Source organism: Podarcis vaucheri (genome assembly GCF_965113315.1).
Source record: "Podarcis vaucheri genome assembly, chromosome: Z".
Taxonomy (NCBI): Eukaryota; Metazoa; Chordata; class Lepidosauria; order Squamata; family Lacertidae; genus Podarcis; species Podarcis vaucheri.
In genome coordinates, this window is record NC_138758.1 from 51,965,630 (window position 1) to 51,980,745 (window position 15,116).

General features: G+C 46.0%; 1 protein-coding gene across 3 annotated transcripts in view; it reads right to left on the minus strand.

Annotated features, from left to right (window-relative positions):
• Window positions 1-11,631, minus strand: part of NR6A1 (nuclear receptor subfamily 6 group A member 1) — a 53,299-nt gene extending 41,668 nt beyond the window's left edge. The window contains exons 1-3 of one of the 3 annotated variants that reach the window (XM_082208923.1): window positions 11,202-11,469; window positions 3,490-3,531; window positions 3,278-3,334 (exon numbers count right to left, since the gene is read on the minus strand). In XM_082208923.1, the coding sequence (XP_082065049.1) occupies window positions 3,278-3,334; window positions 3,490-3,531; window positions 11,202-11,334 (232 nt within the window). In that variant the 5' untranslated portion in view covers window positions 11,335-11,469. Of the gene's footprint in view, window positions 1-3,277; window positions 3,335-3,489; window positions 3,532-10,170; window positions 10,374-11,201 lie in introns of those variants that run through there. The other 2 variants (XM_082208924.1, XM_082208922.1) reach the window with 2 other exon arrangements.
• Between the last annotated feature and the right edge of the window lie 3,485 nt (window positions 11,632-15,116).

Sequence of the window (15,116 nt, forward strand, 5' to 3'; positions counted from 1 at the left end):
GGGGGAAACGTCGGAGAGGATGGCAGAACGTCCCTATTTTCATGGGAGAAACGTCAGAGGGGATGGCAGAACGTCCCTATTTTCATGGGAGAAACATCGGAAGGGATGGCAGAACGTCCTTATTTTCATGGGAGAAACGTCGGAAGGGATGGCAGAACGTCCCTATTTTCATGGAAGAAACGTCGGAGTGGACATTGTCTGAATATTCATGGGAGAAAGGTCGGCTAGGATGGCAGAACGTCCCAATTTTCACGGGAGAAAAGTCAGAGGGGATGGTAGAACCTCCCTATTTTCATGGGAGAAATATCGGAAGGGATGGCAGAACGTACCTATTTTATGGGAGAAACGTCGGAAGGGATGGCAGAACGTCCCTATTTTCATGGGTGAAACGTCGGAGAGGATGGCAGAACGTCCCTATTTTCATGGGAGAAACCTCGGAGGGGATGGCAGAACGTCCCTATTTTATGGGAGAAACGTCGGAAGGGATGCCAGAACATCCCTAATTTCATGGGGGAAAGGTCGGAGGGGATGGCAGAACGTCCCTATTTTCACGGGAGAAACGTCGGAAGGGATGGCAGAACGTCCCTATTTTCATGGGGGAAACGTCGGAAGGGATGGCAGAACGTCCCTATTTTCATGGGAGAAACGTTGGAAAGGATGGCAGAACGTCCCTATTTTCATGGGGGAAACGTCAGAAGGGATGGCAGAACATCCCTATTTTCACGGGAGAAACGTTGGAAAGGATGGCAGAACGTCCCTATTTTCATGGGAGAAACGTCGGAGGGGATGGCAGAACATCCCTATTTTCACGGGAGAAACATCGGAAGGGATGGCAGAACGTCCCTATTTTCATGGGAGAAACGTTGAACGAGATGGCAGAACGTCCCTATTTTCATGGGAGAAACGTCGAACGAGATGGCAGAACGTCCCTATTTTCATGGGAGAAACGTCGAAAGGGATGGCAGAACGTCCCTATTTTCACGGGAGAAACATCGGAAGGGATGGCAGAACGTCCCTATTTTCATGGGGGAAACGTCGGAAGGGATGGCAGAACGTCCCTATTTTCATGGGAGAAACGTTGGAAAGGATGGCAGAACGTCCCTATTTTCATGGGGGAAACGTCAGAAGGGATGGCAGAACATCCCTATTTTCACGGGAGAAACTTTGGAACGGATGGCAGAACGTCCCTATTTTCATGGGAGAAACGTCGGAGGGGATGGCAGAACATCCCTATTTTCACGGGAGAAACATCGGAAGGGATGGCAGAACGTCCCTATTTTCATGGGAGAAACGTTGAACGAGATGGCAGAACGTCCCTATTTTCATGGGAGAAACGTCGAACGAGATGGCAGAACGTCCCTATTTTCATGGGAGAAACGTCGAAAGGGATGGCAGAACGTCCCTATTTTCACGGGAGAAACATCGGAAGGGATGGCAGAACGTCCCTATTTTCATGGGGGAAACGTCGGAAGGGATGGCAGAACGTCCCTATTTTCATGGGAGAAACGTTGGAAAGGATGGCAGAACGTCCCTATTTTCATGGGGGAAACGTCAGAAGGGATGGCAGAACATCCCTATTTTCACGGGAGAAACTTTGGAACGGATGGCAGAACGTCCCTATTTTCATGGGAGAAACGTCGGAGGGGATGGCAGAACATCCCTATTTTCACGGGAGAAACATCGGAAGGGATGGCAGAACGTCCCTATTTTCATGGGAGAAACGTTGAACGAGATGGCAGAACGTCCCTATTTTCATGGGAGAAACGTCGAACGAGATGGCAGAACGTCCCTATTTTCATGGGAGAAACGTCGAAAGGGATGGCAGAACGTCCCTATTTTCACGGGAGAAACATCGGAAGGGATGGCAGAACGTCCCTATTTTCATGGGAGAAAAGTCGGAGAGGACAGTGTCTGAATATTCATGGGAGAAACGTCGGAGGGGATGGCAGAACGTCCCTTTTTTATGGGAGAAACGTCGGAAGGGACAGTGTCTGAATATTCATGGGAGAAAGGTCGGCTAGGATTGCAGAACGTCCCAATTTTCACGGGAGAAAAGTCAGAGATGGTAGAACGTCCCTATTTTCATGGGGGAAACGTCGGAGGGGATGGCAGAACGTCCCTATTTTCATGGGAGAAACGTCGGAGTGGACAGTGTCTGAATATTCATGGGAGAAACGTCGGAGGGGATGGCAGAACATCCCTATTTTCATGGGAGAAACGTCGGAGTGGACAGTGTCTGAATATTCATGGGAGAAACGTCGGAGAGGATGGCAGAACATCCCTATTTTCATGGGAGAAAAGTCAGAGGGGATCGTAGAACGTCCCTATTTTCATGGGGGAAACGTCGGAGGGGATGGCAGAACGTCCCTATTTTCATGGGAGAAACGTCCGAGAGGATGGTAGAACATCCCTATTTTCATGGGAGAAACGTCGGAGGGGATGGCAGAACGTCCCTATTTTCATGGGAGAAACGTCGGAGTGGACGGCAGAACGTGCGCACCGACCCCTCTCGCTCTCCAGGCTTCAGGAGAGTCCCAGCGCCAGCCCCACAAGGTCGGGGGACAGAGGGAGGCGGAACGCCGCCATCCCGCTATCTCCCAAAGTGGTTTGGAGGCCAACGGCGGGGAGACCCCGCCGCCAGCCCCGCAAGCTCCAGGGACAGTGGGGAGGTGCAGCGCGTCTTCCCACTGTCCCCGGACCTGGTCTGAAGGCGGGGAGAAGAGCGCTTCTCCCCACTGCCAGCCCCGCAAGCGCCTGGGCGGGAAATAAAATTTTTTTTCTTTATTTCCCCCCAAAAAAAACTTGATGCGTCCTATGGGCCGGTGCGTCCTATGGGGCGAAAAATACGGTGTGCGTGTGTGTGTGTATACACATACACACACACACACACATATATGCACACACACAGGCAAACACAGATATAGATATATACACACACACACACACATATACAGTGGTACCTCGGGTTAAGTACTTAATTCGTTCTGGAGGTCCGTACTTAACCTGAAGCACCACTTTAGCTAATGGGGCCTCCTGCTGCTGCCACGCCGCCGGAGCACGATTTCTGTTCTCATCCTGAAGCAAAGTTCTTAACCCGAGGTAATATTTCTGGGTTAGCGGAGTCTGTAACCTGAAGCGTCTGTAACCTGAAGCGTATGTAACCCAAGGTACCACTGTACACACACACACACACACACACACACACGTGTGTATATGTATGCTTGTGTGTGGAAATCCCTGGTTCTCCTGGGCAAGAGAGAAAAAGGAATATACTCACTGCTGGCGTTCAATGGAAGCACAGAGGAAGGGGAGTTCATTGGTTCAACATCCGTAGCTAAGGAGAGAAAGGAGGCAGGGTTTGAAATGCTGTTCCAATAATAATAATAATAACAACAATATATTTATACACAATATTAAAACGCAGTAATGCATCAAACATTAAAGGCTTCCCTAAACATTTTCCCTAAAATTAGACGTGTCCGTACTTACTGGAAGGCGGGTCATGTTCAGTAGGTGGCTCCCGGTAGAAACCTGGGGGGCAGGAAAGAGATGCGTCATGGGTTGGTGCTATAAGCAAGGATAATAATAATAATAATTTATACTCTGTCCATCTGGGCAGCTTCCAAAAAAAGATTAAAATACAATAGTCCGTCAGACATTCAAAGCTTCCCTAAACAGGGCTGGCTTCAAATGTCTTCTAAAAGTCTGGTAGTTGTTTTTCTCTTGGACATCTGGTGGGAGGGAGTTCCGCAGGGCGGGAGCCACCACTGAGAAGGCCCTACTGAGAAGACCGCTGCTTAAATTTATTATTATTATTATTATTATTATTATTATTATTATTATTATTATTATTATTATTATTACCATTATTACCATTATCCCCTCCCCCCGTTGTCCAAGTTGCATCCCCAATTATTCTTTCCCGCTTCCGACATTTGCCGACTTCCCGTAAAATACCCCTCACCTCTTTTTCTGGGGGGGGGGGGTAAAAGCCCCAATGATGACGATTAATTAAAATTCCTTACCGCCCTTACCGAAAATCACAGGCGTGTTGACAATATAAAACATCCCACATCCCATGCCCTTTTAAAATGTGAGGGTTTGGGGGGGGGGTTGCTGTTTATATTTTGTGTATTTTGTGGTTTGTTTGTTTTTTGTTTTGTTCTGTGAAGCGCCCTGAGAACTCCTGCTATATGGCAGTACAGTGGTACCTCGGGTTAAGTACTTAATTCGTTCTGGAGGTCCGTTCTTAACCTGAAACTGTTCTTAACCTGAAGCACCACTTTAGCTAATGGGGCCTCCCACTGCTGCCGCGCCACTGGAGCACGATTTCTGTTCTCGTCCTGATGCAAAGTTCTTAACCTGAAACACTATTTTTGGGTTAGCGGAGGCTGTAACCTGAAGCGTATGTAACCTGAAGCGTATGTGACCCGATGTACAACTGTATTTAAATTCAAGAACAGGAATAATAATTTAAGCAATGAAAGTAAAATAACAACAGCAAAACAACAACCACAATAAAAGAAAAGTCTTCTTCTTGTGTTAGAGGAAGAGGAAGAGAAGAAGGAGGAAGAAAAAGAATAGGAGGAGGACGAGAAAAGGCTTGGTGTTGCCACAACAACAGAAAAGTCTTCTTCTTGTGTTGCCACAACAGTAAAAGAAAATATTTGTTCTCGCGTTGCTGCAAGAAGAAGAGGAAGAAGAGGAGGAGGAGGAAGAGGAAGAAGAGGAGGAAAAAGAAAAGGCTCAGTATTGCCACAACAATAAAAAAGTCTTGTTCTCCTGTTGCCGCAACAACAGCTTCATTCTCCTGTCTCCTGTCTCCCCCCGCCCCCGGTCTGGACCACTAGCAGAGACCAAAGGAGAGACCCCAGATGACCACAGGGTCCCGGGTTCGAGTGAGTGGAGACAGTCAAGTTGCAACGGAAATTCCCCCCACACACACACAAATTGGGTGAAATTCAGCCGGAAACGCAAGCCGCCCGGCCTCCCCTGGCCCTACTCGGGAGTTGCGTTGGGGGGGCACCACTCAAGGTCTGCAAAAGTCGATTTGCAAAGGGATTGAATAATTTCATGTATAACTTGGAATACTTAATGTGATTGGATTGTGAAAATGAAAAACTGAACAAAAATGAATTTTTTAAAAAAAATAATTTCTACAGTACTTGTTTTTGAGTTTCCATTGAAACGAGGCCATATTTGAATGTTTTGATGTTTTAATGTTGTATTTTAATCTTGTTTTTAAGTTGCATTTCAACCAACTGGTTTTTCTATCAGGCGTTAGCCGCCCTGAACCCGCTCTTGGCTGGGGAGGGCAGGGTACACATAACAAATATTATTATTATTATTATTATTGAATGTCAATTTGCAAAGAGATAGAATAATTTCAGGTCTAATTTGGAATACTTCATGTGATTAGATTGGACTGTTAAAATGGAAAACTTAACAAAAATGTTTGTTTTTTTTTTAAAAAAGAATAATTTCAATGGCGGCTGCATCTCCATCGCTGTTTCTCTCTCTCTCTCTCTCTCTCTCTCTCTCTCTTTTTTGCAAAAAGCACGTAAATTTGGAGCCTGGTTTGCAATGGGGTTTTGGGGTTTTTTTGCAACAATTCCGATTGCTTGTGTCTCAAGGTCTGCAAACGTCAATTTGCAAAGGGACAGAATAATTTCATGACTAATTTGGAATACAGGTGAAACTTGAAAAATTAGAATACCACTGAAAAGTTCCTTTCTTTCAGTCATTCAACTTGAAATGGTTTGCAATGGGGGGGTTTGCAACAATTTCGATTGCAAACGTGTCTCCGTTGCTTTGCTCCTGGCACAGAGGGGTGGACCAGTTTTGCAGCCGCCCGCTTCCTAAGGGAATAATAAGAGGGCTGCAAACCCAAAAATCTGGTTTGGGTGCAATTGAGACTCAAGGACCTTCGAATGACCTTTGGAAGTGGGGGGGGGGAGAAGCGGGATAGAAGGAAGAGAAATGAGTTATTGTTGCTGTTATTGTTATTATTATTATTATATGTTGATTTGCAAAGGGATAGAATCTCCAGCACCGTTCTCTTTTTATTTTTTTGCAAAAAATTTGGAGGATCAGCCTGGTTTGCAATGGGGCTTTTTTTTTTGCAGCAATTCTGATTGCATTGCTCTTGCATGGAGGGGGGGACCAGTTTTGCAGCTGCCCGCTTCCTAAGGGATAAGAGGGCTGCAAACCCAAAAAATCTGGTTTGGGTGCAATTGCGACATTTGGCCAAGGCACAGCCTGACCCCATCCTTTAATACCTCACCGAACTCTAGCCCAATGTTTGCCATTAATTTGATTTTGAACTGATTTTAGAATGAACAGATTTTAGAACGATGCGTTATTTTATTGTTTTGGGGGTTTCTTTCAAAAAAAATTTTTAATTGTCCAAAATTTTTTGAAACCAACATACATCCTATTTGTAATTAAACCAATCTTGATAACATTGTTAAGTGACTTCCTCAAACCCCCCTGGTTGAATTTCATTATATATCACTTTAACAGTTTTATATATATCATTTTAACAGTTTTCCAAAATCAATCTTCTCAAATTATCTTGATCACTTAACATCTTTCCTTCTTTCTAATGTGGCTTTAGACATCTTAATTCCTATCCTTACAAATTTAAATCCCAAGCCCATCTCATGTTGTTTTATTGTTCTCAGTCGCTGTGAGCCGGGCTTCAGCTGGGGAGGGTGGGCTATAAGTAAAAAAAATAATATTATTATTAAGAAGGACCTTCGAATGACCTTCGGACAGAGGGGGGGAAGCCGGATAGAAGGAAGAAAAAGGAGAATAAAGGGGTTGCAATGGGGGGGGGTATTATTTGCTTTGGGTTTTCCCACCGCAATATAAAAGGCCATCTTTGCATTTGCATGGGGCTCTTTCGATTGATCCGGAGGGTTGTAAAATATTCAAGGCGGGCCCTGAAACTTCAGGGGGGGGGATTATTGATCGGGGGGGGGAATAAGGAAGCGGCCGAGGAGGAAGGAAGGATCCTTCAAAGGGAGGAAAATGAACCATTTATAGTGGAATTGGCCCCCCGTCCAAAGACGCCCTGCATGATTTATGGGGGGGAGGAAAAGAAAAGAGAATGGTCAGGGGGGGCATCCTGGGAAGGGGGGAATGCCAGCCGGTTTTTTGGGGGGGAAAGAGTGAAGGAAGAGAAAATAGGGGGAGATGGGGTCGATTTCAAGTGAATTTATACACACACACATATACATACATACATACATATATATATATATATATATATATATATATATATATATATATATATATATATGCTTTCGTAGATTTTCACGGGTACAGGAATGCAGGTTTTGGTGTCTTCGGGTGTCTTCCCGTGTAAGAGTCGGGGTGTCTGGGCGACGTTTCGACGAGGTCTCACTCGTCATCTTCAGGCTGGTGCTTTCGGCTTCTTGTCCAGTAACAAGAAGCCGAAAGCACCAGCCTGAAGATGACGAGTGAGACCTCGTCGAAACGTCACACAGACACCCCGACTCTTACACGGGAAGACACCCGAAGACACCAAAACCTGCATATATATATATATATATATACACACACACACACACATAAATATATATATATATATTTGGGGGGAAAGAGTGAAGGCTGAGAAAATGGGGGAGAAGGGGATAGATTTCAAGTGGATTTAGACACACACACACACACACACACACACATATATTTGGGGTCGGGAAGACTGAAGGAAAATAGGGGGAGATGCGGTAGATTTCGAGTGAATTGATACACACAGAGAAAGACATGTGTGTGTGTGTGTGTGTGTGTACACACAGTGGTACCTCTAGATACGAACGGGATCCGTTGCGGAGCCCTGTTCACATCTAGAGGTAAATGTAACGACGGCCACGTCTGCACACGCACGCGTCGCTTTTCGCCGCTTCTGCGCATGCGTGTGATGTCATTTTGAGTGTCTGCGCATGCGCAAGCAGCGAAACCCGGACGTAATGCGCTCCGTTACTTCCGGGTTGCCAAGGAGCGCAACTCGAACGCGCTCAACTCGAAGCATATTTAACCCAAGGTATGGCTGTATATATACACACACACATGTATTGGTGGGAAGAGTGAAGGAAGAGAAAATAGGGGGAGATGCGGTAGATTTCAAGTGAATTTACACACACACACACAGATATCTATATATGTACACACACACACATATATATGGGGGGGGAGTGAAGGAAGAGGAAATAGGGGGATGCGCGGTGGATTTCAAGCATGTGTGTGTGTATATATATGTGGGTGTGGGTGTTTTTGTGTGTGTGTATTTCTTTACCCATAAATATAAATATGGGTAAAGAAAGAAGGGGGCATAAGGAAGACCCTCCAAGTGCCCCCCTTTGCTGGGTCTGGTCCTATAAAAGGACAGGCCATCCCAATTTTCATCAGAGAACGGTTGGAGGGTCTGTGGCAGTAAACTTATTTTATAAAACTTATTATTATAATTATTATTGTTATTATTATTGAACAGGACATCCCGATTTTCATAAGAGAAAGGATGGAGGATATACAAATGTAGGCTTATTTTATAAAATGACAATTATACATGGAGCTGCTTGATGCAGGAGCCAGATCTATTATTATGATATTCTCATTCTCTGTATAATTAATTATAAATTTTATAGGAACACTGACACCTTCCTGCAGTGTCAACATTTCCATGCACCGTAAACCACCTTGAGATTTTTAATTAAAAAAAGACAGAGCAGTCTAGAAACGAACGGGAATAAAATAATAAAATTAGGGTGTTGTAATTATGTATTGTTATTAATGATAAAGGGGGGAGCCATATCTATGCAGTTACGATATTCTTGAGCATACAGTTTACATATTGATTAAATTGAAATATAAAAATATCTATTATTATAGATTATATAATACAAAACTATCTATCTATTATTGTTGTGTTGTTTAGTCGTTTAGTCGTGTCCGACTCTTCGTGACCCCATGGACAGAGCACGCCAGGCCCTCCTGTCTTCCACTGCCTCCCGCATCTATTATTGTAGATTATATAATAATAACATAGTTTTATATTACATTATAATACAAAAAGATAGTTTTATATTATATTGTGATACTTCAATTATTTGAGATTTTTATATAGCGGTATAGAAAGGAAGTGGATCATGACAAAATAATAACATATTAATTTTATGTTGTAACTATAATGGCCCCCTTTCTTCACCCACTGACCAATTTTTTTTGGGGGGGGGGCAAATCTATTAAGATATTCTAATTCTATACATTTCCAAATTCTACTTCTCCATATTATATTATGATTATATTATATTGTTCAGGGAAGATTTTATGGTGTGACATTTTAGTGTATGTTTGGTCTTTGTTGGAAGCTACCCAGAGTGGCTGTGGAAACCCAGCAAGATGGGTGGGGTACAAATAATAAAGTATTATTATTATAGTGGTACCTCGGGTTAAGTACTTAATTTGTTCCGGAGGTCCGTTCTTAACCTGAACTGTTCTTAACCTGAAGCACCACTTTAGCTAATTGGGCCTCCTGCTGCCGCCGGAGCACGATTTCTGTTCTCATCCTGAAGCAAAGTTCTTAACCTGAAGCACTATTTCTGGGTTAGCAGAGTCTGTAACCTGAAGCGTATGTAACCTGAAGTGTCTGTAACCTGAGGTACCACTGTATTATTGTTGTTGTTGTTGTTTTACCATTATTTCTTGTTATAAACGAAGGTCCCCCTTTCTTCCACTCACAGCCCCCAAATCTATTAGGATATTCTAATTCTATACATTTCCATATTCTGCTTTACATATTTTTATATTATATATTACCATGATTTCCTGTTATAAATGAAGGTCCACCCGCCAATCTTTTTTTCGGGGAGGGGGAGCCAGCCAAATCCTTTACAATATTCTAATACAGTGTTTCCTCGGGTTAAGTACTTAATTCGTTCCGGAGGTCCGTTCTTAACCTGAAACTGTTCTTAACCTGAAGCACCACTTTAGCTAATGGGACCTCCCGCTGCTGCCGTGCCGGTGCTGTGCAATTTCTGTTCTCATCTTGAAGTAAAGTTCTTAACCTGAGGTACTATTTCTGGGTTAGCGGAGTCTGTAACCTGAAGCGTCTGTAACCCGAGGTACCACTGTACAATATTCTTCCCATACCCTCCTTCCCAATATCATCCCATCGCTTGTCACTTGGCTTGCGGTCTGCAGAAACAAAACAATTCACAATGAAATAATAATATTATGTTATAACAACCAAATATTATTACAATGTTACAATAACAAGATAATGTTATGATACTGTAACCACTGATGAATAGAAACAAAGGGGAACACTTTTTTTCCTTTTCCTTTTCCTTGAAATGAAAGCTTCCCCCCATTTTTTCATTTCCCCTTTTTCATATCCCCCCTTGTTTTTCCCTTCCCTCTTTTATCTTCCCCCCCTTTCCTTCATTTTTCATTTCCCCCTTTCATTTCATCGCCCTTGTTTATCACATTCTTCTTCCCCCCTTTTTTCTCCCCCTCCTTCCCCCTTTTCCTCCCCTTGATTTTCCCTTTATTTTCTCTCTTTCCCCTTTATTTTCTCTCTTTCCCCTTTATTTCCTTTATCCCCTGTTATTCCCTTTCTTCTTTCTTTCTTTCTTTCTTTCTCTTTTCTTATTTTTCCCCTTTCCCCCACTTGTTTATTCCCTTCCCCCCCTTCCCTTTTCCTCCCCTTGATTTCCCCTTTTTCTCTTTTCCCCTTCCCCCCTTTTCTCCCCCTCCTCCTGCTTTCCCCTCCCCCCTTGTTTTTCCCTTTCCTTCTTCCCCCCTCCCCCTTTTCCTTCTTCCCCCTTGTTTTTCCCATTTCCCCCCTTTCTCCCCTTTTCCTCCTCCCCCCCCCTTGCCCCTTTATTTCTCCCTTTTTCCTTTCCCCTTTTCCGTTGTTTTCCCCTTCCCCCCTTTTCTTTCCCCCTCCCCTTGCTTTTCCCATTTACCCCTTTATTTCCTTTTCTTTCTCCCCCCCCCTCCTTTGCCCATTTATTTATCCCTTTCTTTTCCCCTTTTCCGTTATTTTCCCCTTCCCCCCTCCCTTTGCTACCCCCTCCCCTTGCTTCCCATTTCCCCCCTTTATTCCCTTCTCTCCCCCCCTTTGTTTACCCCCCTCCCTTCCCCCCCACGCCCCCTTTTCCTTCTCCCCTCAGGATTACCGTTCTGTGGCGGGGGCGGCGGGGGCGGCGGCGGGGGCGGAGGAGGAGGCGGAGGGGGCGGCCTCGGGGTCCCCGGCGTCCTCCGTCCTGCTCCGGAGGCGGCTCCGGGCGGCGGGGGCGGCTCGTCGTCCATCTCTCTCAGGCGGGCGTGGGAGGCGGAGGCGGAAGCAGCAGCCGCGGCGCCCCGGCGCGCCCGGCGCCCATCGCCGCCGCTCCCCGAGCGACCTGACAGGACCGAGCGACTCGACCTGACTGACGGACCGCGAGCGCCCACGCCCCGTCCCAGCGCGCCGCTCCGCACTGCGCACGCGCCGTCCCGCCCCCCAGGTGGTGCCGGTGGCGCGGATTGGCCGGAGGAGGAGGGGCCCGCCAGGGCGCACGCGCGGCTCCGCCTCCGTGCCCCGACCGACCCCATTGTCCGGCCAGGGACGCGGCGATGCGCACGCGCCGGGGATCGGCGCACGCGCAGAATCACCTCCCCTCCGACCCTGCTAGATGGAGTGACTGCGCACGCGCAAAATCACCTCGCCTGCCCCTAGAGGGACTGGCTGCGCACGCGCAAAATCAACTCCTCGTCGGGCTGAATGCGCACGCGTAAACCACCTCCTCGCCTGCCCCCAGAGGAACTCACTGCGCACGCGCAAAATAAACATCGCCGGGCTGATTGCGCACGCGCAAAATCATCTCGCCTGCCCTACTTACAGGGACTAGCTGCGCACGCGCAAAATTAACATCTCTAGGCTGACTGCGCACGCGCAAAATCAACTCTTTGCCGAGCAGAATGCGCACGCGCAAAACCACCTCCTCGCCTGCCCTCCTAGAGGAACTGGCTGCGCACGCGCAAAATTAACTCTTCGCCGGGCTGACTGCGCACGCGCAGAAACACCGGGAGACGGCCCGACGGCGCACGCGCAGTCGCTTAACTGACAGGCCGGCGGAGCGGGCCGTTCTGCGCACGCGCGGACCCTTCCACGTACTTCTGGGCCGCTTCGGGATTAAACAGCTGTCGAAACGGGCGTCGGCAGCGGAGAACGTGAGGGGGAAACCGAACCGCCGTTTTTTGAGAAATTTAGGGCGGCGGCAGCAGCGGGCGAAGGTGCTAGGCCCGGTTTCGCAGTTCCGACCCCCCCCCCGCTTGGGAGAAAATGGTCTCTCCCGAAATTGGCTGCCTTTTCCGCTAGGCCACGCCCCCTCTTTACATATTCGGAGCCCCGCCCCCTCATGAATATTAACAGACTCCATTCAGATGGGAGTTGATTGTTATGATCTTGGGAACGTCATGAGACCTTGTTTGTTTTTTTATAGTGTGTGTGTGTGTGTGTGTGTGTGTATATATATATATGTATGTATATATATATGTATATATATGTATATATGTATTTGCTTTCGTAGATTTTCACGGGTACAGGAATGCAGGTTTTGGTGTCTTCGGGTGTCTTCCCGTGTAAGAGTCGGGGTGTCTGTGCGACGTTTCGACGAGGTCTCACTCGTCATCTTCAGGCTGGTGCTTTCGGCTTCTTGTTACTGGAACAGAGCAGAGTCTGGTGTTTGAGTTCCTATAAATACTGTTGAGGGGTGTGGTGTATAGCCTCCAACGTTCTGGGCAGAGAGGAAGTTCCTAGATTAGTGTGCCTTTTCTTCTTTTGTTCCTTAATTACTTGAGGGATATCTTGGGTGATTTCATGAGTGATATTCTGAATACCACTGGGTGGGTCATTAAGTGTAGATTAGTTGCTAAAGCTTTCGTGTCTTGACCTCTTGAGCTTGTGAAGAGTTTTTCTGAGAAGATGGCTGTGCTGCATTTAGTTGTGCTCTGGCTTGGCTTCGTGTATAGGGGCGAGCTGTGATTTTGTGCCTTGTGCCAGCCAGATCTGTGTAGGGATTGCAGGGGGGTGCAGCATCCGGAGGTGCCACTATAGTTTGGCTACTGGATGGAGTCTGTAATATGTCTGTGGAGAGGGTCTGGGTTTGGGTCTGGTGTGGTTGATTGGTGACGGCGTTCTGTGTGCCTCTGGTTCTGGTGTCGGTTTTTGTGGGGAGGGCTAATTTCCAGATGTCTGGCAGGCGGGACGTGTCGTCACGCTTGTTCATGTTGTGAGGGTGTTTCTCTATCTCGATGGCTTCCATGATTATTCTCTTGTGGTGATGTTCCATGTTAAAGAGCAATTTGGAATCTGTAAAATTAATTTCGTGTCCTGTTTCTTTCATGTGTTGGAAAAGAGAGGAAGTTTTTTCTTCTTTTTTGACGGCATTCTTGTGTTCTGCGATACGTGCATTTATTCGTCTGTTTGTTTGTCCAATGTACGTGGCTGGGCAGACTTTGCAGGGTATTTCATAGACCCCTTGGTTTTCCAGCTGGATTTTGTCTTTTGGGTTTCTGAGGATATTGGCTATTTTTTGGTTGGTGCAGAAGGCTGTTTTGATATTGTGTTTATGGAGGATTTTGCTAATTTTGTCTGTAGTGCCCTTGATATAAGGAAGGAGGGCCATGCCATTGTTTTCTTCTGTGTCTTGGTTTTTGGGGGGTGTTTCTTTTTGGATTAGCTTCGTAACCCTGTTTTTCTGGTATCCATTAGCGATTAACACATTTGAGAGATTCTGTAACTCAGTTGTCAAGTGGTCTTTGTCAGCCAGGCGTTTGGTTCTGGAGATGAGAGTCTTGGCTACGGAGTTTATTTGTGCAGGGTGGTGGTGTGATTGTGCATGTAAGTAGCGGTTGGTGTGTGTTTTTTTCCAGTAGATAGTGTGTCCTAGGGAGCCATCAGGTTTTTTGTAGATTAGGACGTCAAGAAAGGGGAGTTGGTTGTTGTCTTCTATTTCCATAGTGAATTGTATTTTGGGGTGTAGGCTGTTGAGATGTGTGAGGAAGCTATCTAGTTTTTCTTTCCCGTGTGGCCAAATTACAAAGGTGTCGTCAACATATCTGAGCCAAAGTTTGGGTTTGTGTTCTGACTTGTCTAAAGCATTGGTTTCAAAGTGTTCCATGTACAAATTTGCGATGACCGGTGAGAGGGGTGATCCCATAGGTGCTCCTTCTATCTGTTTGTATCTTTGTCCATTGTGGATGAAGTACGTGTTGGTTAGGCAGTGGTTGGTCAGGTCCAGGATGTATTTGGGGGGGTTGTATTTGTTTTGGATGGCTGTCAAGGCTTCATTAATGGGTATTTGAGTGAAGAGAGATACAACATCGAAGCTCACAAGAAGGTCATCGGGATGTAGGTATTGCTTCTTTATTGTTTCTATGAACTGGAAGGAGTTAGTAACGTGTGAAGCGATGGATTCTGCATAGGGCTGAAGTTGCTTAGCGAGAAATTTAGCGAGATTTTGTAGAGGTGAGCCTATGGAGCTGACTATTGGTCTGAGTGGTGTTCCTTCTTTGTGTATCTTGGGGAGACCGTAGAGTTTGGGGCATCTGGATGATTTTTCTCTGGGGATGATTCTTAGCTGGATTTCTTCACTGATAGGAGAGGCTTTTATTTTGGATTTGGTGGTTTTTTCCAGATAGGTGGTGGGGTCTGTTTTTATAGGTTGGTAGGTAGGGTCTTGGAGTAGATTTGATAGTTTTGCTTGGTAGTCCGATGTGTTCATCACAACAGTGGCGTTGCCTTTGTCTGCTGGGAGAATGATTATGTTGTTGTCTTTCCTCAGGTTGGTGAGTGCTTTCTGTTCTTCTTTGTGTAAATTGCTTCTGGGTGGTTTGCTGGAGCAGAGGATGTTGGTGACTTCAAGTCTGATTTTATTGGCTTCATCTGGGTCGATTTTGGTCCTTCCTTATATCAAGGGCACTACAGACAAAATTAGCAAAATCCTCCATAAACACAATATCAAAACAGCCTTCTGCACCAACCAAAAAATAGCCAATATCCTCAGAAACCCAAAAGACAAAATCCAGCTGGAAAACCAAGGGGTCTATGA